Source organism: Petromyzon marinus, chromosome 3 (genome assembly GCF_048934315.1).
Source record: "Petromyzon marinus isolate PM22_M1 ecotype Great Lakes invasive population chromosome 3, UKy_Petmar_22M1.pri1.0, whole genome shotgun sequence".
Taxonomy (NCBI): domain Eukaryota; kingdom Metazoa; phylum Chordata; class Hyperoartia; order Petromyzontiformes; family Petromyzontidae; genus Petromyzon; species Petromyzon marinus.
This window is the reverse complement of record NC_133669.1, coordinates 22,867,897-22,890,531: the sequence shown is the minus strand read 5'-3', so window position 1 is coordinate 22,890,531 and position 22,635 is coordinate 22,867,897. Positions and strand designations below refer to the sequence as shown.

The 22,635-nt window shown below is 51.6% G+C and overlaps 1 protein-coding gene across 1 annotated transcript; it reads left to right on the top strand.

Moving 5' to 3' along the window:
* The first annotated feature begins 864 nt into the window (after nucleotides 1-864).
* On the top strand, nucleotides 865-21,470 carry LOC116957401 (protein c-ets-1-B-like). The gene is made up of 8 exons (XM_032979525.2): nucleotides 865-995; nucleotides 4,029-4,148; nucleotides 7,747-7,947; nucleotides 8,366-8,449; nucleotides 9,493-9,759; nucleotides 10,730-11,242; nucleotides 13,556-13,674; nucleotides 15,850-21,470. The coding sequence occupies exons 1-8, from the start codon at nucleotides 932-934 to the stop codon at nucleotides 16,063-16,065; spliced, it is 1,584 nt and encodes a 527-aa protein (XP_032835416.2). The 5' UTR covers nucleotides 865-931; the 3' UTR covers nucleotides 16,066-21,470.
* The last annotated feature ends 1,165 nt before the right edge of the window (nucleotides 21,471-22,635 follow it).

Below are 22,635 nucleotides of genomic sequence, written 5' to 3'. Positions count from 1 at the left end.
ACACACACACCCACCCACACAACACACTCACCCACACACCCATTCAACAGACACACTCACCCACCCAACACACACTCACTTACCCACCCAACACACACCCACACACTGATCCAACACACTCACTCACCCACCCAACACACACTCACTCACCCACCCAACACACACACACACTCACCCACCCAACACACACTTACCCACTCACACACACTCACCCACCCACAGAACACACTCACTCACTCACCCAACACACACTCACTCACCCACCCAACACACACTCACCCACCCAACACACACTTACCCACTCACACACACCAACCCACAGAACACACTCACTCACCCACACACCCATCTAACACACACACACTCACCCACCCACACAACCATCCAACACACTCACCCACTCACACACCCATTCAGCCACCCACCCAACACACACAGTCACCCACCCAACACACACAGTCACCCACCCACACACCCATCCAACACACACATTCACCCACCCAACACACATTCACCCACCGACACAACACACTCACACACACACCCATTCAACACACACACACACTCATTCAGCCAGCTACCCACCCAACACTCACTCACCCACCCAACACACTTACTCACTCACACACTCATCCAACACACTCACCCACCCACACACTTATCCAACACACCCACACTTACTCACCCACACACTCATCCAACACACTCACTCACCCACCCAACACACACTCACGCACCCAACACTTACTCACCCACCCACACACCCATTCAACACACACCCATCCTTACGCACTCTCACACGCGTTCCGTATCCCTCCCGCCTCCTCGCTTCTCCGTACTCCCCCTAACTTCCCCCCCACCTCCTACACACCCCACCCCGCCACCCCCAATAACATTTGCGAGGACGTCCTCCGTTGCGGTCGCAACATCCATGGCGTGGCTCAAAGCTCCGTGCGACATCAGAGTCAAGGTGATCAAGAGCGAGAGGCCGTCAGGTGAGAACGAATCTCGGCGCCCGCCATCCCCGCGGCTCGAGAAGAGAGAGCGGCTCTTTAACTTATCTGCCCACCACCCACCCCATACCTCCCTCCATCTCCCTCTCTCGTCGCTCGCTCTCCTTCTGGATAAACATTGTACAGCTACCGGGTGTTTGTCGTACGATTGTTGGGTGCGCCTCCAGCCAACGCCGCTGTGTTTCTCCCCCCCCCCACCCCCATGGTCACTGCCTTTGGAGCCCCCTCGCCTTCCCTCGACTCGCTGTGTGGAGTTTGTTCGGACGTGAACGCGCGCGCGTGTGCGTGAGCGTGCGTGTGTGTAGCCCGGTTCGAGAATATAATACAGGCCAGCTGAACCTAGCCTGGGTTACATACCCCCCCCCCCTCCAGACACACACACCGCCAACCCGCAGCGTGGTGAAGTATGGTCAAACGACCCACCACCGTCATCATCATCATGAACGATCCAACGTTGGGATACGCATTGTTATTTCACTCGAGCTATGGTTTACAGTCGCTTTACGCCCCCTCGTTCACCCCTCGCCCTCCTCTGTACGTTTGCGGCCGCGTTTGCGCATTCTTGGAACGGCCTGTTCCTTATCCATGTTTGTGTTGTGCTTCTCTGGGACGTGTGTGTCTGCGAGAGAGAGAGATGGGGGGGGGAGAGACACCAGGAGTGGGGATTGTTGGGGGTTGTTAAACTGTCCTAGAGTTGCGCAGACTGCGCTTCGGTTTAAAGGTCGAATGTTTGGTCTCCATCATCATCATCCTCGTCGTCACCTTACGGCGTGGGGTGTCTCTGACGCCCTGCCTACACGCCTTTCAGTCGACGATGTGCTCGATTAATGAATGGCGAACGCGTGTTGAGAGACAGAGAGATAGAGATGGAGGAGGAGGAGGCGCGTGTTTTACCGGAGAGTAATGGGTAACGTGGAGAGGGTCGGAGACGCGAGGGGGAGGCTGCCCTGGAGGTCTCTCTGTGTGTGCGTGCATGTATGCGAGTGGGTGGCGCAGACTGCCAGGCTAATATAGGCACGCTTCCATTAATGATCTCCTAACCTAACCACTCTGAATTCTGCACAAAGCCGTCAACTCTCTTGCGTGTGTTGGCCGAGTCGCAGCGGTCCGCGTGAAGCGTTGTGTCGTAACGTGGCAGTGTTGGTGGTGGTGGTGGGGGGTGGTGGTGGTGGTGGCAGCTCTGTCGAGAAAGAGAAATTGTCGAGAGTCGAGGCAACCCGCCGAAGTGAAGGGGCCTTGGTCGTGCTGAAGTTTCTCACTGGGAGGGAGACCCTAGGGGGTGGGGGGGGGATCCGCAACAGCACATTCGAGACTTTAAAAGAAGCCAACGGTAGCAGGAGCAGCATCGCCCGTACGTGAATACAACGCGGCTGTTTAAAAATCGAAAAAAAAATCGAATACAAAAATAGAAGTTTACACGAATGAGATGAAATAGGAAGTGAAACCCCGAAACAGGTAGCGATTGCTCTCAAAATGACCCAAGCTCGCGGGCGCCGATGTGGGAAAGTCATTACCTGATCGCGGACTTTGGACGAGGCTGTTCAAACCAATGAATGGTAATTGGACTCGGTTGTTGCAATTGCTCGGTCTTGTACTCTGTGTGCGGTGTGTGTCCTTGGTAGACCTGGCAAAGGCACCAAAGGCAGATTCGAGATATTACGTCCCACATTGATGTTTATGTACGGTGTGCATGTGTGTTGAACCTCTTTCGCACCGGACGTAGCCAACCGTGCTAATCGGAGGTGCAGGTGAAGGACAGTAAACTGAACACAAGGAAAAACAAATGCATGCTGCCTGGCGAGGAATTAAACTCGCATTGCCAGGATTTTCAGTGCAGTGGTGCACAAACTACTACCACCACCATCACATACACCACCCTCCTGATGCAGTGGAAAACCATCAGCACCGGGGAGACAAAGGTGGCCATGAGTGGTGCTAGCCACCACCATTCCCTCTGTCTGCCACTCCGGACTTAGCAGGTGCTCGCTTACAGCACTTGCTCCACTACACGAATCGTGGGGTCTTCCTGCGTAATTGAATGGGTTGGTACCACTACAAGTTCTTCATCAAAATTAGAATATGTATTTATACTGGAGGAATCCGATGAGCTATAAAGCTTTTTTTTCCACAGATGATCAGTAGTAGCGGATCGAAACGTTACGCAACAAATCATACAAAAAACATGAGTGCAAAGTATAGGAGAGGTAAACAAATAACGTAAAACATTTTCAAATAAAACGAAACTAGTTTTTAGCTTACCAGGTAAAGGCCACTGAGCTATGAACTTATTTTTCAGAAGCAACGTGGCCACAAAGTGGCTTATCGCATGGGAATTTAGAGCAGAAAAATGATTTAAATAATCTAAATGCATGTTTCTAAATGCTTGATGACTCCTTGATGATGCTTGATTATTCTAGGTCATAATCAAGCCGTGGTCATTACTCGGAGGACCTTGTAGGGCTATTCTACGTGTGTCCCTTTGCAAGATGTAATACATTACATAAACTATTTTTTTTTAAACCCGATAAACTATTGCTTTATTTTACAAGGAAAGGCCCACTGAGCTATGTGGCTCTTTTTCAGAAGCGACCTGGTCACAAACGATAGCTCATCGAGGTTGCTTATCATGTGGAAATGTATAGCTGCCAAATACTCGCCTGGTATACAGGAGGTCGTGGGCTCGATCTCGACCCCGACGTCTGTATGTTTAGAGTTTGCATGTATCTCTCTCCCCGTAGTCACGTGGATTTTTCTGCGGACCCTCCGGTTGTCCCCTCCACATTCAGAATCAATGTGCATTTAGAGTATATGGCGGCTGCTATACATTTCCACGTGATAAGCCACTTCGCTGAGCTATCATTTGTGATAGCCAGGTCATTCCTGAAGAAGCGCTACATAGCTCAATGGGCCTTACCTGCCAAGATAAGAAATAGCAAGTAGTTAGTGAAGGCGTTGTTTTTTTTTTTTTCTTATGCTTTTCACATCCCTCCGTGCATTGTTGTTCTTGCCGGGCAGAGCTCGATGGCGTGGAGGTGCCGCTGCTGACGCCTGGCAGCAAGGCGGTGATGTCCCAGGCGCTGAGGGACACGTTCAGCGGCTTCACCAAGGAGCGCCTGCGCCTCTTCATCCCGAGGGGTACGTGCGTGCGTGCGTACGTACGGAGAACTCCTTTCCCACCATACGTAGCCAACCGCGCTAATCAGAGGTGCGTGGAGAAGGACAGCATACTAAACACAATAACTTGCAGTTCGAAAGAAATTCGTTTTCAGTATAGATGATTTCAAAGTGCATAGCTCCGGTGGCTTCCTAATATCGGAAGGAAGAGCGTTCCAGACGGCCGCAGAAGCGCATCTGAAAGCGCGCGATGCAGTGACCGTCTTTGTTCAGTGGTTTGCCAAAAGCCGTTGCGAGGGTGACCAGAGTTTGCGTGATGGTTTATGCTCCTAGACGAGATCAGCAAGGCATTGTGGTTCATTTGTGGCAAGCACGTCGTGTCTGATAAGTGTGACCTTACAATGAATTCGTTTCGGTAACCGGAAGCTAATGCGGCTCGGCGAGCACTGGACGGACACGGTCTGATCTTGCAGTACCCGTTACAACACGTGCCAGCTAAATTTTTTTTTTTTACCGGGGGTGTCAATGCCATATACGTCGGAATATGTTGCTTTCTTGCGGTCAACATTTATAAGCAAAAAAACAAACACTCCTTCACGAGGAATTATTGGTGAGCAGGGGAGATACGTGGTCTGCTCCAGGCCACGATCACTGCTGGTGGGTGGTGTGTGATCATGATCATCGTCATCGCTTTGATGTTGTTGTTCCCGTTCTGTGCTGATGCAGCACGGATCTCCATTTTGCAAACTCGCTGGGTGACTGGCTACACGGGACTTTCTGTGTAACATGTAAAAATTCATCCATTAAATATTTCGCAATCGACATCATGTTTATTGCTGGCCGCTTGGCATTTTGTGCCTATCAAGGCCGGCACAGTACACAAGGGGGTGAGTGGCTAGCACCACACGCAACCACCTTTGTCTTCCCAGTGGCGATGTTTACACACCCCACCCTAGTTGACCTAAGGCAGGCCCAGGCACGGTTTAAATAATCGTCACTGGTGTCGGCCACGAGCGGGAATCAAACCCATGTCACCAGGTTCGTAGTGCAGCGTGCTAACCACTATGCTACAGCTCCCTGCACGTGTAGCCTTAAGAGACAGTTGGGGCAAGATCTGTTAGCGAGCACCTCTGAAGGCTGGCACGGCACACGAGGGGGTGGGTGGCCAGCACCACGCCCGGCCGCCTTTGTCTCCCCAGCAGCGATGCTTATAGATCGCACCAGGTCTTGATTTAAGGCTGAGTCGACCTAGAGAGGAGGCCCAGGACCGGTTCAGATCATCGTCACTGGCGTTGTTGGCCGTGAGTGGGAATCGAACTTGTAACTGCCGGGTTCGTAGCGCAGCTCGCTGAACTGCAACGCTACCGCTCCTCGCACACACCCACACACACACCCACATACACACCCACACACACACCCACACACACACCCACATACACACCCACACACACACCCACATACACACCCACACAGTCACAGAGATAAACACACACACCCACATACAGTCACAGAGATACACACACACACCCACACACCCACACAGTCACAGAGATACACACACACACACACACCCAGACAGGGTCACACACCCACACACAGTCACAGAGATACATACACCCACCCACACACCCACACACAGGCACAGAGATACACACACACACCCACACACAGCCACACACAGTCACAGAGATACACACACACACACCCACACACAGTCACACACCCACACACAGTCACAGAGATACACACCCACACACAGTCACACACTCACACAGTCACAGAGATCCACACCCACACACAGTCACAGAGATACAAAGACAAAGATCCCCCGTATAGCCTTAACAGACTGTAGGGGCAAGTGCTGTTAGCGAGCAGAGATACACACACACACACCTACACACAGTCACACACCCACACACAGTCACAGAGATACACACACGCACCCACACACAGTCACACACCCACACACAGTCACAGAGATACACACCCACACACAGTCACACACTCACACAGTCACAGAGATCCACACCCACACACAGTCACAGAGATACAAAGACAAAGATCCCCCGTATAGCCTTAACAGACTGTAGGGGCAAGTGCTGTTAGCGAGCAGAGATACACACACACACACCTACACACAGTCACACACCCACACACAGTCACAGAGATACACACACGCACCCACACACAGTCACACACCCACACACAGTCACAGAGATGCATAGGACATCTGTACGCTCGGACTGTATCGTCACGTCGCCGCGGTAAATTGCGCAATTAAGAATTGGTGATGCATATCGCGCGCAGCAGCAGCAGCAAGTATTTTTTTCTTTTTCCCCCGCCGTGCAACTCTCCCCACTGTTAACCTCGTGCACACGTACGGGCCCACACATCCTGGCGGTACGCACACCCCCCCCCCCCCCCCCCCCCGGATTAGATGACGTTCCCGGGCGCAGGGGAGTGAATCGATTTTCCACACCGGCACAACACCGGTGCCGGTTGTCTCCCCAACTTGAACGTTGCGACGCGGTGAAATTGTGTTGCGTGTTTTGGTTTCGTTTTGTAAAACAGGATTACGTGGGCCACGTCATCCGGAATGTAACGTGCAGTTCCATTTCTTGAATGAGCAAAATGATTGCATGCTCGGGTGCGCGTCGAAATGGTGCTCATCTATCGCTAACAGCCCTTTGCCAGTGGTGGAAATTCTCCATTCCTATGGCGAGGTCCTAGTCTGTCCGTTGGGGCAACCACTGTGGATATCCCCCCCCCCCCTGCAAAGCGGTACGTAATTTTATTGACCCTTGCAGGGATGATGCCGTTTGGTCAAAACCCCACCCGGGATTCGAACTCCGATTGCGAGCCGCTCGCCTCCTGCGCTGGGCGGCCACGTGGCTGGTTAACAAATCAATTGGAGTGTAATCCCAAATTGTGACGACGGCCATCAACTCGCTGGGAGGCGGGGGAGGGACGTGAATCGGTGAACCCCAAGTCAATGACCATAGCCCACGGTGCTCGTACACCCGAGCATAGCGGTACCAGTGGCGTAGCGAGGTCGGCGTGGCCTCTGCTGTAAGGAATGAATCGGGATATTTATTTATACCACAGGAACCCGATGAGCTATAATGCTGTGTTTCACAGATGTCCAGTTAGGGGTGGGTCAGGACGTTACAACAACAACAGCAATCAATACACAAACATGATCGGAGTGCAAAGCATATATATTTTTAAAGTAAATAAAGCACTTAAGAATATGCAATTTAAACTAAACTATTTTTATGTTACCAGGTAAAGCCCACTGAAGCATTAACTTATTTTACAGAAGCGACCTGGCCGTAAATTCTAGCTCAACAAAGTGGCCGGTCATGTGGAAATGTATAGCAACCAAATAATCTAAATGTCATGGGGAACCCCTGTTCTCAGCCCCAATCTCCATGGAGTGGACTTCGGTGCAATTGTTTAGTTTCGTGTCCTTCGGCTTCCTTCTCCGATATAGCATGGTTGACTAAGCACGGCGTGAAAGAAGTTCAACACACACACACACACACAATTGTACCGTCCGCACATTCGATAGCTTTGTCACTGAAACGGCCACTCCCTCTTTCTCTCGTCTCTCGAACAGACCCCACCGTCTGGACGGCCGGGCAGGTGGCCCAGTGGCTCTTGTGGGCCGCGACGGAGTTCAGCCTGGAGGGCCTCGACGTTTCTCGGCTGGCCCTGAGCGGCCGGGCCCTCTGCTCGTTGGGCAAGGAGCGTTTCCTGCGTCTGGCTCCCGACTACGTGGGAGACATCCTGTGGGAACACCTGGAGCTCCTGCTGAGAGGTGAGCTCTCTCTCTCTCCTCCAACCCCCTCCACCCCACGGCAACTGCCCCCCTCGCCGTGAGTTCTGTCAACTTTGACGTTCAAAGGCAAAAATTGTGCAGTGGCCCTTTGGGGGTTGTTTCCCCTTCACCATCATCAGCAGCATCATCGATCCACTGCTGGATGAAGGCCTCCCCGAGCCGTTGTCACTTCTCTCATTGCTCTTGATCCATGGTGGGCATTTCTCTTGAGTCTGTCCCCTCGCGTTTAATGCCCGATAATGATGCTGACACCACCGTTTTTATGGTTAATATTTTTTGCATTTCCGTGGTGAAAATAATAATAATAATTTGCCGATTGTGTGAGAAAGTCGGTGTGAAAATTTGATGTGAAATATTTAGTATTCGAGGTCTGGTGGTTTCTTTCTCCCTCTGCCAGAATGCCAAGAAGACAGCAGGCATTTCCGTACGGAGGACAGCTCTGCAGTAGCAAACTCTGCATACTCTGTGGACTACTCAGTTGGTCAGTGATGTCACTGAAAAAATTAAATCATCATCAGCTCCGTTATTATTTGTACCGTCATCACCATCATCACCAACACCACTCCTGCCATCATCGCCGATTATTTGTTATCAAACGCCACCACCACAATTGTAATCCTCATTAAATTCATCACCCCCATCCCACCATCGTCACATAAAATCACCGCAATTGCCACCATCACCAATCGATACATTAATGAGATATTATCAAGCACCATCATCAGCACCATGGTCAGCAATGTCTTACAAATGACCGGACAAAAGCGCTTGCTTGTTGTAGATCGTAGATGGGGCTTAATTTTTCGCTCGGTATTTTATGGATTGCTGCTACTAGGGCTGACTTTGAGTAGGGAATATCGGCATGAGGCACTACCATGAGAGTATGAATTCCTATCATCCCATAATCGTGTTTTGTGAAACGTGCCAAAACAATTCAATTTTCCGGACTATTCCTGCAAAAATTAAGCCTTGCTGCCACTAAAACTATGACAACGAAACTATTTTTATTTTACCATGGAAGGCCCACTGAGCTATATAGATTTTTTTCAGAATCGACCTGACCACAAAAGATAACTCCACGAAGTGGCTTATCATCACGTGGAAAAGTATACCAGCCACATACTCTTAAACATAAATTTTTAAATGTAAAAAAAAGGCCCCGGAGAAAAATCCACGTGACCACGGGGAGAGAAGCACGCAAACTCCAAATGTACGGCAGGCGTCAGGGTTCGGGACCGAACCCACGACCTCACATATACATGGCGAGGTAGTTAACATCTCGCCACCGTGGCACCCTGCTGCTGCCCCTACTGCTGCTGTCGGCACAAGGCACTACCACTAGAGTAAGAATTGCTATAATCCCATGAACGTGTTTTACGAATCGAGACGACGATGGGTATTACGTGCCAAAGCAATTCCCGTTTCTGGACTGTCCCGGCTGAAATGAAGCCCTGCTGCTGCTGTTGCTGCTGCTGCTGCTGCTCCTGCTGCTGCTGCTGTCCCCCACCGCTTGCTGTGTCCCAGGTTGCCACCATCCGGAGCCGGCGCAGTGCGTGCCGCCCTCCGACTACGCGGACGCGGGCTTCATCTCCGAGTCGCTGCAGACGCTGCACAACGTCACGTCGGAGGAGCTGCTCGGCATCAAATACGAGGGGGGCGGTGTCTTCCAGCCGCCGCCCGTGGCTGCGAGCGAGGCTCACGTGGGCGCGGCAGGCCTCATGCCCAGCTACCAGCGGGTCAAGCAGGAAGTCCTGGCGCCGGAGAGCTTGTGCTTGTCCCATAACGGACACGGTGAGTTCTGCCATGGCGAGATGTTAACTGCCTCGCCCGGTATACAGGAGGCCGTGGGTTAGATTCCGACCATGACGCCTGCTGTATAGCTAGGGTTTGCATGTCTCTCCCTCTCCCCGTAGTCGCGTTGATTTTTCTCCGGGTGCCTCCGGTTTTTCCCTCCACATTTAGAATCGACGCGCATTTAGAGTATTTGGCGGCTAGAAATGTCCACGTGATAAGCCCCTTCACTGTGCTATCATTTGTGGCCAGGTGGCTTCTGGAAAAGAGCGATATAGCTTAGTGGACCTTACCTACTAATTTCTCTTTAAACCCATCGATGCTTTGTTTTTATTTATTTTAGTCTCTTTGAGAATTGTAAATAACAAGTTGCGGAAAAAAATGACGCTCGCGCGTGGATTGTGTGACTTTTGGTCCCCAGAAGTCGCTGACGGGGCAATTTATCGTTTGCGTAATCGAAAATCGCCCTTTTCGCTCTGGTTTGTGTCTCCCAAATTTTGGGAAATGCTTCCATCAACTGGGTTCGGCCGACAGCGGTACACGTACAGTTGATCAAATGCTGTCACGTAAAAGAGACGTGATTCAAGAAATAATGAAGCTCCATGCCGATGAGAGGACGGGCAGTGCAGTGGGACACCAAATAGGAAATCAACTATTCGGTGGGGGGCGTGGGAGGGAGGGCAGAAGAGCCAGAGCCAGCTAGGTGGTGGGAGACGATGGGTCGGAGCCAGGGCCACCAAAAGGTTCCTGGAAGGCCTCGAGCCGGAAGCAACGTGGGGCCTTCGTATTCCACCACCCACTCACGGGCCTGCTACGGGGGGCGGGGGCGGGGGGGGGGGTGGCGTTGTTTGAGGCTTGGGGCAAGTTGCCTTTTTGCCCCCTCCCCACCCCTCCCCCCGCTCGCTAGCTCGTGCCAACTCTGGGCATCGCTGATCGTGGCACGTTTGGCCCGTTCCCTACCGTACCGCAGCGATGTTCGCCCAGGACTCGTTCGACAGCGCCGACAGCTACGAGGGTGCGGCACTGCTGGCGCTGCCGCAGCAGCCGCAGCAGCAGCAGCAGCAGCAGCCGCCCTCTCCCTGGGCACGGCCGCCCTCGTTCGACGGCCTGCAGCGAGTGCCATCGTACGACAGCTTCGAGGCGGACGACTACCGGGGGGCCCCCGTCTTCCCCGCGGCCGCGCACACCGCCCGCCGGGGGGACGGGCAGCAGGGCCCCCGCGCGGCCCTCGCGGCGGTCGGGGGACACGAGCGACGCGCCGGGGCCTACGGCAGCAATGCCGGCAACGTGAACGCCGCGGCCGCGGCGAGGGAGCCCGAGGACTTCCTGGTGGCGCTGGCACGGAAGCAGGACGAGTGCCTGATGCCGCTGGCACTGCCGGCGCAGCGGCCAAAGGGGACCTTCAAGGAGTACATGAGCGAGAGGAGCGAGCTGAACGAGGGCAAGCCGGTCATTCCTGCCGCTATCCTAGCTGGATACACAGGTGCGCGATGGTGTGTGGGCGGGCCGGATACACGGGTGCGCTCTCGTAACGGGGCGGATGCACGGGCGCGCGATCGTGCGGGGCGGAGACACAGGTGTGCGATCGTGCGGGGCGGAGACACAGGTGTGCGATCGTGTGGGGCGGAGACACAGGTGTGCGATCGTGCGGGGCGGAGACACAGGTGTGCGATCGTGCGGGGCGGAGACACAGGTGTGCGATCGTGCGGGGCGGAGACACAGGTGTGCGATCGTGCGGGGCGGAGACACAGGTGTGCGATCGTGCGGGGCGGAGACACAGGTGTGCGATCGTGCGGGCGGGCGGGCAGGCCATCTGGGTACTTGCATATGGCCAGTGCTGTCACGAGGGGCATCGGCAGCTTGTGGGGGCCAATGACGGTGTCACAGCGAGGGTGGTGGCACCGTTGCCCGCCGTGGGCGACTGCGTCCGAGCTACGGCTCCGTCACGCACGCCACTCCGTCACTGTAGATTTAAAGACCACGTGGGGGGGAGGGGGGGGGGGCGGCGAGGGGCGTGCAGGATGGATGCAGATTTAAGGCCGAGTCGACCTAGGAGTGGCCCGGGGTGAGTTGAATTACCACGTGCCATCGATGTGGAGTGTGCTCAGGAATTAAATTGTACACTCCGACGCATGCACACACAAAAAGCAAAGACGAAGGTCGCCCCAAATAGCCTTTAAGAGGATTCTGGGGCAAGTACCGTAGCGAGCTCCGGAGGTCGGCACTGCATACGAGGTGAGGGGGGAGGGGGGAGGGGGTATGGCCAGGACCATGCCTTGCCGCCTTTGTCTCTCACACACACACATAAACGACAGTCATTCATAAGATTTCATATCGTTGATATAAAAAAAACGCGCGAAAAATGTTCGAATTACACAAACGCTACATTTAAATCTCTCGTTTACATGACAACCCATAAACTCCGTCTGACATTTCAGTCCTGCTTGAGTCATGGTCTTGGTGTATATATATAAAACAGCTTTTCGCCACAATGTACCACAGTTTTCGGTCGTAAACGATCTCATTGGGACCATTTGATCGTAAATCGTCTTTTCTTCTTTTCGCATCGGCGATGTGATTCCGTTGAAAAAACGAGAACTCTCGCGCGCGGAGGAAACGTAGCATCACGCAAGCCGCCGATTTTTGTCGTCTTCCAAAACGGAAACGACGTCAAAGGCTTTTGTGTGCGTGGATAATAGTTTATAAATACCATTGTCGTTCGTCACCACAGACCTCCCCCCCCTCTCGCTCTCTCTCTGCGTGAACCCTTCCGACACCACAGCTGAGTCAAACACCCGCTGGTCGTAATCGCCAGCGAAAACGTCATTAAATCGAATTGTAAAAATGCTGTGGGGTTTACTCTCCAACACACCGGCGTGCTGCAGATTAAGCTGGTTGTAGTCGCCAGCTCAATGTCATGTACTCATTGTAAAATGCTTTGGGGTTTACTCTCACAACACTCCGGTGTGCTGAAGTGGTCACTGATTGGCACATTTTGTTCACGCGACAAAACATACTAATTGGCTGTGTCGGGTGGTGATTGGGTTAACGACACATATTCACGCGCTGTAACCCAAGCAAACCTTTGTTACAGATAATGTTGGTCGCAAAAGCCTACACGAAAGCCATAAACATTAAGGCTGCAGCTTTGGCAGCCCTCCATCGAGCAGTGGATAGACCATGGCTGCTGCTGCTCATGATGCATTACTGACAAAGGGTTTAAGTTAATAATAATAATAACAAATAGTATTTTTATACCCAGCACACCACATCCAGTACGCCTCTGACTGTAGTTGTGGATACCAGACACGTGCCAACTCCATTCTAACAGTTGCTGTCACCGATGTTAAATATTGCTGAGGAATCATAAATCTAATGGTGCTGTTTCACATGATGCACGATTGGCTAAGGAAATCCATAATTCCTTTACGGGACCCCTTGTAAGTTTGTATGTGCTGTAAATTGTTACATCTGCTTCCAACGTTCGTTTTTTTTTGCCGATGTTGGTGTCGTGTTAAATACGGAATGACTCCCAAACGTTGTCTCAATTTTACAACCCTCCCTCCCTCCCTCCCTCCCTCCCTCCCTCCCTCCCTCCCTCCCTCCCTCCCTCCCTCCCTCCCTCCCTCCCTCCCTCCCTCCCTCCCTCCCTCCCTCCCTCCCTCCCTCCCTCCCTCCCTCCCTCCCTCCCTCCCTCCCTCCCTCCCTCCCTCCCTCCCTCCCTCCCTCCCTCCCTCCCTCCCCTCCCCTCCCTCCCCTCCCCTCCCTCCTTTGGCATCTCCTCGCTGACGAACAGGCAGCGGACCAATCCAACTGTGGCAGTTTCTTCTGGAGCTCCTGACGGACAAGTCGTGCCAGCCTTTCATCAGCTGGACGGGCGACGGTTGGGAATTCAAGCTCTCCGATCCAGACGAGGTGCGGGGAATTTTTTGAGACGCAAAAAAAAGCTACTCCAACGATGGCGTAAAGTTGCCCCTCGTGATCGCCGGTGCCCGTTGAATACCCTTGCTTGGCAGTTGGATGGATGGGCGCGGTCACCTGGTGGAGGTGTAACGTGCCGGTGAGGCCCACTCACTTTGCCTGCGATGGTCTCCAACCAGACAGACGGACAGGCTTGCCAACGGGTTGCTGATGCACACTCCGAGTGGAGGCTTAGTTCCCAGAGCTTCACGTCTCCTGGACGTTGCACTTTCTTGCAGCTCAAGGCCTTTACCTGAAACATCCAGGCAGGGCCGTCGAAAGTTGGGGGTGCGGGGTTCGGGGCAAATCACCCCCCCCCCCCTACATTTGACACTGAGGAACCCATTTTTAAATCTGTCTGTCGAAACAATCCCGTGAGCGCAGAGAGCTTTACGGGAACGCCGAGTGGACCACGCTGGCACATGACACTGACGCAAGGTGACCCATCTCTCTGCCACCACCTTAACAACAACAACAGCAGCAGCAGCAGCATCCATGAACCACTTATCGACGGTGCAGTCACCGCAGGGCTCGCGGCCAGGGCCTGGTGCACATTGAGATCCATGTGAAGTATTGACGCCTCGCCTGGCAGGAAGTCTCAAGACAAACCCCAGGTGTTATGGGTACATTTTTTATTTTTTTTACAAGTTAAGGCCTACTTGAGCAACGTAGCTCTTTCTCAGAAGCGACCTGGCCATCACAAACGACAGTTCTACGAAGCGGCTGACCGGGGTGCACTTGGCACGCATAGCTCTCGCGCTCCCCGCTGCGTCAACGCCGTCGCAGCGAAACGTGCGCCTGCGACGCGCGAGACCGCGCATCGCTTCACAAACAAGGAGGGAGGGGGTGGGTGGGCGCACGACAAACGATTTCGCCAAGAGCCTCTGGCGAGCGGAGCGCATGAGCAACACCAATGGAGACTAGGCTCTAAGAAAAGCCGTCTCGGGTGTGGACCAATCAAATTCAAGGACAGTGCATATTATTATCAGAGTTGTCTCTTTTGTTTGCATTTTGACTGCTTGTGTTGTGGTTATTGCAAACATGATGCCTTGAATAAAGGTGTCAGTTTTTGTGCCAGTTAAAAGGGTAAAACCTATTCCTATAAGAGGCTTATTCATTGTTCTTTCGGTAAAGTCCCTTCTAACGTGGTGACTTTCCCGAAAGAACCAAGAATATGAATCCCTGCAGTCACGAAAGCTTCAAATCAAAACGAGAGGCTTGTCAGCGTAAAATGCGCTTACTCGCGAAAGATTGCGAGTTGTTTGTGACGTCGAAAAACGTTGCCTTACTCCTGAGCTCAAGATAAGGGACCTGGGGGAAGAACAGACGGCAGGCGCGGCGCACCTGCCCGTCGTCAACGGCGCCGAGCAAACGGGCACGACGCGTGACCGGCTGGCGTTCCCGGCCAGTGGCTTTTCTTCAGGGGCCCTGTGGGAGCGCCAAGAAGGGGCCACTGCCCGACGCGTCCACGCGTCGCACGCGAAGATTTATTCCGTTACGAGTGCTCAACAGTTCCCGGTGCACGCTCGGAGTCGCACCGAAGGGGACGGGATGGGGGGGAGGAGGGGGGGGAGGGGATGCGTGTGTTAGAGAGCGTACGCAAGTGAGAGGTCTTCGAATCGACTTTTTGACGAAAAGTGAAATTGGCCAGGACACGGATGTTGGCGACGGCGACGGCGACGGCTTGGGGGAGGACTCAACCAGCAGTGGATCGAGCAAGGTCGATGATGACGGAGACGATGATAAATTGATGAAAATTATAAACTTGTTTTTGCACGTATGTTGAACTTCTTTCGCACCGTATGTAGACAACCACGTGAATTGGAGGTCACGTTTTTTGACGCGCGTCCTTCCCTTAAATAGTTATTAAATGTCCAGGCTGTTGGGCTGGATTTCATTTTGAGCAGTGCAGCTTACCATACAAATCGTCGTTTCGCATGCGGTGGCTGTGTGACCCACCAGCGAAGAAACGGAATCGAACCCCCCTTAACAATACGTTGTGAAGGAAGTTCAACATACGTGCCTACTCCCCCGCTCGTTATGATTCTAAACTGCATACACTGCGGTCCTCCCTCCCCCTCCACCTCTAACATCTCTCCGTCGTGTTGTTGTTGTTGTTGTGAAACGCAGGTGGCGCGGCGCTGGGGCAAGCGGAAGAACAAGCCCAAGATGAACTACGAGAAGCTGAGCCGGGGCCTGCGCTACTACTACGACAAGAACATCGTGCACAAGACATCGGGCAAGCGCTACGTCTACCGCTTCGTGTGCGACCTGCAGAGCCTGCTGGGCTACAGCCCTGAGGAGCTCCACGCAATGCTGGGCGTGACGCCCGACAGCGACGAGTGAGGCGTCCTTACGTGCCCCACCGGCCCCCGATCGTCTCCACGTTCCCCCACCCCGTAATGCCGGCGGAGGAAGTGGAGTTTTAAGAGGGCTCAGCTTCGGTATATATCTATACATTGGGGCTCACGGTAAGGAAGATATTTCAACAGTGGCCTCGTTTTACTTTTTGTAACACAGTTTAAGGGGAATCGTTTACAGTTAATGTGCACATCTAAATGTCGCATTGATTTTGGAGGCAAAATATCGAAAGTAATTAATAAAATGCAATTTATCTGCTTAGACTTTCCACGAGTACCGCTCTCGGCCCTCCTGCGAATGTGTTCCTGTGTCCCACTACTCCTCCCTCGCTCCCTCCACACACTTCCTCCCTGTCTCTACTCTCCTCCCTCCACACTCCTCCAGTCTCCTCCCTCGCTCCACACTCCTCCAGTCTCCTACCTTCACACTCCTCCACTCTTCTCCCTGCACACTCATCCACTCTCCTCCACTCTCCTCCCTCCACTCTCCTCCCTCCACACTCCTCCACTCTCCTCCACTCTCCTCCCTCCACACTCCTCCACTCTCCTCCCTCCACTCTCCTCCACTCTCCTTCCTCCACACTCCTCCACTCTCCTCCCTCCCTCCACACTCCTCCACTCTCCTCCGTCCCTCCACACTCCTCCACTCTCCTCCCCCCACACTCCTCCACACTCCTCCTTCCACACTCCTCCATTCTCCTCCCTCCACACTCCTCCATTCTCATACCCTCCACACTCCTCCACTCTCCTCCCTCCACTCTCCTCCATTCTCCTCCCTCCACACTCCTTCATTCTCCTCCCTCCACACTCCACTCTCCTCCCTCCACACTCCTCCACTCTCCTCCCTCCACACTCCTCCACTCTCCTCCGTCCACACTCCTCCATTCTCCTCCCTCCACACTCCACTCTCCTCCCTCCACACTCCTCCACTCTCCTCCGTTCACACTCCTCCATTCTCCTCCCTCCACACTCCACTCTCCTCCCTCCACACTCCTCCATTCTCCTTCCTCCACACTCCTCCACTATCCTCCCTCCACACTCCTCCATTCTCCTCCCTCCACACTCCACTCTCCTCCCTCCACACTCCTCCATTCTCCTCCCTCCACACTCCTCCACTCTCCTCCCTCCACACTCCTCCATTCTCCTCCCTCCACACTCCTCCATTCTCCTCCCTCCACACTCCACTCTCCTCCCTCCACACTCCTCCACTCTCCTCCCTCCACCCACTTCCTCCCTGCCTCCACTATCCTCCTTCCAAACTCCTCCACTCCGTCCACCATCCTCCCTCCACACTCCTCTTTCCCAACGTTCATACTCTCGCGTCAAGTGCAGTGCTGGGTCCATGGAGTGGTGTTTTAAAAAAAATGTATTTCCACGCTTCATCACCCGCTAGGTGTTAGCGTCAGTTTCATTTGCCGTGTAATTCTAGACACGTTTTGATAGACGCTTTGCGAGAAATGCCCCTACCAGGATCTACATAAATGAATCTTGTTTCAATCGTTAGGTGGACAAACACAACTTGTTTAAGAATATTTTTCAAAAACGACCGCTGAAACCTGGAACAGATTTAACGACACAATCCAAAGATCGGAACTCAATGCGACTGCCAACTTTCCAATTTTGTTAAAATCTCAACTTTCTCCCCTCCCCAGTTTTTTTGCTCCTGCTTTCACCTTGATTGATGTCCCTTGGATGGATCGTGCGGAGAAAAATGTAAACAGGGCAGCCGTTATTCGAGTCGTAAGAGCAACAACGGTGATTTCTGCTGTGGCAGGGACCTACCTATACCGAGCCGTGCCACGTTGCAGGAGGTGATTTAGAGTTGCTCCTCCAGGCACGTGACGATTGCAATGGAAATCAACGGAGCGGACGTGTGTGGGTTATTAAGGGGGGCGGGGCATCGTATTGGTCATTTCCACAACACAGCTTGGGTCTGCCGTGCAGCTTATTCCCTTGCGGCATATTTATGATGCCGAGAATTCCACCTGTTGGGTCAGGCGTGGAAGGAATATTGTTCGTACCAGCGGCCGAATGTGGGGCGACACGTAGGCAAACACGTCCAATAAATAACGACGTGGAAAATAATGAGGTGCTCACCTTTACGCTGAGCGTGCTACCTATTAGAAAATGCAGTGTGGTTGCCACATGTGAAAATATTCCCTGTAATACCTGGATCAGTGTGCGGATGTGATGTCTCCTTCAACAAATATGAAGGCGGCCATCACGCCGATAGACTCCGCTGTTCCCGAATCAGTTGTCCGACTTGACCACCGTGAATGTGAAATTGTAGTCGTTGCTCCGCATCTACGTTGGCCGTACGAAAGAAGAAGTGCAGCTGCGATGCTTGTAGTGCGGGCTGTTTCAAAGTGGCGGGGCTGCTGTTGCCTACAGGCCGTGTAATGTGAAGTCGCGGGCTCTGTAGGTCCCCCATGTCTGCTCGAGGGATATTCATTATCGAGTAGCGTTTCTCAAACTACAGGCCTTGCAACCTCCCCCACCACCTCCAGCCAGACTCCCACCGTGCAGTTTGCCCCCCCCCCCCCGCAATTTGCCGGCAATCAGGCGTGATAAACGCGCAGCATTTCGGGACGAGTTTCGGATTTCCCAAAAAAAAATTTGGGATAATTTCGATTTTTAAGGACAGTTTAGGATTTTTTTTCCTCTGATTTCCGAATCATTTGCTTTGTGTTTATAAGTTATTGTCTTCGTGCTGTGATGTCGCCCGATGCCCTGTTGACACCAGTTATGGTGGGAAAAGCACAGAAGGGAAATATGTATGTTGAACTTCTTTTGCACCGTATGCAGCCAACTGTTCTAATTGGAAATGCAGGGGAAGGACAACAAACTGTGACATAATTTCCTGTTACATCATACTTTACGATCGATGGGAAGTTTCATGTCTATGCCTGAAAAATATGATAATCGGCAACGAATCTTAGCCTAGTGCAGCGTAATTATTTTCCACAAGTGAGTGGAAAAAAAACATGAATATGGTAGTGATGAAGAGACACATGGTGGCAGGGTTAACAATGACTGGAGTTTGAGAGATGCCCCTATTAGCCTCCAATTAGCACGGTTGGCTACGTATGCCATGAAAGAAGTTCAACATACATACACTACACTATACAATATACACTACACTATACGCTACATACTACACTATACACTACGCTGCACGCTACCCTTTACACAACTATACACTACGATACACTATTGTACACTACACTGCTATACTAAATGGAAAAATAATTTCTCCAGAACTGCTTTTTGTGTATAGTTTGTTGTCCTTCCCCCGCACCTCCAATTAGCACGGTTGGCTATGTACGGTGCGAAAGAAGTTCAACATACATACACACATACGAGTGTCGTGCAAATGTTGAGAGTCGGACTGACGTCATTGCCACGAAGGAAACTACTGCGATCCACTACTGTAGATTGCATGCGGCAGGTCTGCAGCTGGTGTGTGCGTGTGTTTGTAGCAGGACTCCTACAGACCATTGGTTCTAATAATAATGATAAAATCCTTAATCGAACAAACCCAGATGATTTTATATGAACATGCAATGAACGCAAGTGATTTTTCAACGCATTTTTATCATGGCCTTTATTGTTTGTTGCGAAATATATTTGTACATAAGATCGCGGAAAGCATTTACCAAAATATATATATATATTTTACAATGTTTTATACTGGCCCAGATTGTGTTGATGGCCGTGCATGTACAGTATTTTTTTTTATATTGTGTGCTGAATTTTGGAATTGCAGCTGGCTTTTTACCCAGCGGTCGCAGGAAAAGACCGAAGAATTTAATGTTACGGCATGTCGATAATGAGAATAAATAATGACTGGTTCAATAGATGTGATGGTTATTGTAGGAGTAAGTGTTTGCTACAGCCTTGAATGGGCTTGGTCGACATATGCATGGGTCTGGTCGATCCACGCACGTGAACGCGTGTACTCTTATTTGCACATTAATACAATTTAATATTAATATTAGATAAACGCGTGAACAACTTAATCACCAGGATTCACGACCAACATTATTCATTCGTAATTGCGTTCTTTTCGGTTCGATTGTGTAGGTATTTTTTTAAAAATGCTATAAACCTCCCAAACAAATTTTCAACACTGTCATTGCTCTTCAACATTCCTCCTCTGCTGTTGCTCAAAAACCCAAATCCATTGGCATCTTTGCCCACGTAACAATTTGATTTTATTGGCTCTGTCAGGTGGTTGGAGGGTTATAGTTTAAAACATGGCAATGACATTTGAACCTCATGGCAGGACCCCGGGGTACCAAATAATACAAGATAGGCCGAGGCAATTAAATATTTTATTTCTGGTACACTATTTTTTCCAGGGGTGTACTTCACTCCGCGACTGGAGTACCAATCGATCCGACATCAGTGCTACTCCACGATGTCGAAACGCCAAACATAGCTTTAAAAAAAAAATCTGTTTTAGAAAATTTCTACTTTGAATAGTGCATCGTGTACAGCTCGTCGAGATGAGTCAATTGCCGCGTCGCCGACCATCAACAGACTAAAAATGACTGCATCACGGACATCATGCGAGAGCCGGGGTAATTTAGTACCCTGGGGTACCACCATGAGGTTCAATTGACCTATATGGTGATCTAGCTCAAAATAAACTAATTGTGAATTAACTGAAACGCCTCAATTTCAAATGCTTTCGAGGTGTGGACATAACAAAAATTAAGAGAGAAAAAAACATCAATGAATTTTAATCAATTTAAGTCCGATTTTCTGCATTGCGGCATTGCAGCCCTGCAGTGGTGCCATTGATGGAAATTCCACGATCATATGGCAGGGACGATTTGATCCATGACTACCACAAAAAAGTGGTACCTATTTTATTAACATCCCCCCACCGAGAGGGATGATGGGCTGAGTCAATGCCCCAAACAGGCTTCGAAGTCGCAACCTTTCCGATTGTAAGGAACCGCTCGCCCCACCGCTAAGTCACCCGGCCAGAAAAAAATAAAAAAATATGTTGGCAATTCTTAATTCCTCCTTTTTCTGCGGATGCCTGCTATTCAATACTGCTTCTGGACAAAGTTGAATCAATCAGTCGCCGGGCCGGTGTTGCTTCACCATAACTCTCGCAAACGCTGCAACCCGGGCTTAACTGACGAGAGGTCTCAAAGATTTAAATAAATAAATAGCCCAGCGACTCGGTTTTCAAAACCATTTTGCCTTAAGACATACTGAAATGTTCTATACTCGCTAATGGCATGCATCGAGTTACGTTTTACTTCTTTTGCAGTATTATATGCAGCAGTGTTATAAAGTGTAATCGTTCCGCGCTACAGCTGTGATGCATTATCTGAATACGTGCATACGATCCAATAAATGCACCACTGAAGTGGACCGATGTTAGATATCGTTTTTGCTGTTTTGATGGTTTGACATCGTGGCCCGCAGATGTGCCCAGGCCTTTCACCTCCTCGCCTCGCCTTACGGGGTGATTTCTACTCCTGCCATTGGCGCCGCTCAACAAAGCGTGCAAATTGGAATCGGTCAGAAGTTAATTGTGTGGCCGTGCCAATCAAGAGGCACGTGGTGCCTTGGTTGGCATCGGGAATGTAGTGGAAACACGTGTCCTCTGTGCCTTCGTGACGGTTTATGTCTAACAATGCTGTTTTACCTGTGGATGGGACCCATTGAGATTGACCATCTCGGTTTGCAAGCGCGTCAAATGATGCCCTTACCCCGCGTTTCTGATTAACACGGTTGGCTACGTGCGGGGTGAAAAAAACCCCGACATACATTGCAAGTGGGACACCACACGCAAGACACGCAATGGACCGCATTTAAAAAAAAAGTATGCACCCGTACCAGTTTGGTTAACATAAATACATTCACACAGTTTTGGTTGCCCCAGAGGCTGGGAGTTCATTGATCGATGTTTTCCATCACCGTATGGACGATGGCATGAGTCGTAAATTGTCACTGAACGGAGTGGGACGCGTCGAAGTCGCTTGCTGCTGCCATCTTCCACTCCAGAACACATTCCTGCGGAGGGAGCTGGTAGGAACGTTGGGTTGCTCGGTCAATGGCCAGGGTCAACGGCGGCACCACGTGGTGTATTCCGCAAATATGCCCGACTGTGTGATTGCGGGCACAAGCCGGCGTGAGTAGGTTAAACGTTGAGTTTTATAAGGGCACCACGGGGTGACCAGCCCCTCCCCACCCAGCCCCTCCTCACCCAGCCCCTCCCCACCCAGCCCCTCCCCACCCTCCCCTCTCCACCCAGCCCCACCCCTCCCATTTTAGATGCACGACGGACGGACGGACACAATAATCCCCTGTGGGCTGGTGTAACCAGGAGGTTCCTACCAGTACAAGAACAGGAAGAAGATAGCCAAGGCAGCGCCCCACGAACTTCAACAACGCCGTCAACGCACTGCGGCAATAGCGCGATACACGCAGTAGATGCGTTGCTGGAGCTACATTCGTACATTGAAACTTCTTACAGTGAGTAACTTATACCATCAGTACTATGAGGATGCGTTCCCAGCCTTCCTGACGTACC

Bases quoted from the DNA above. Each gene is read 5' to 3' on its own strand.
- LOC116957401 (XM_032979525.2), top strand. From the start codon at position 932: ATGGCGTGGCTCAAAGCTCCGTGCGACATCAGAGTCAAGGTGATCAAG. The intron at 8,450-9,492 runs GTCAGTGATGTC...GCTGTGTCCCAG, and splicing joins CTCTGTGGACTACTCAGTTG to GTTGCCACCATCCGGAGCCG. The intron at 11,243-13,555 runs GTGCGCGATGGT...GCTGACGAACAG, and splicing joins TATCCTAGCTGGATACACAG to GCAGCGGACCAATCCAACTG.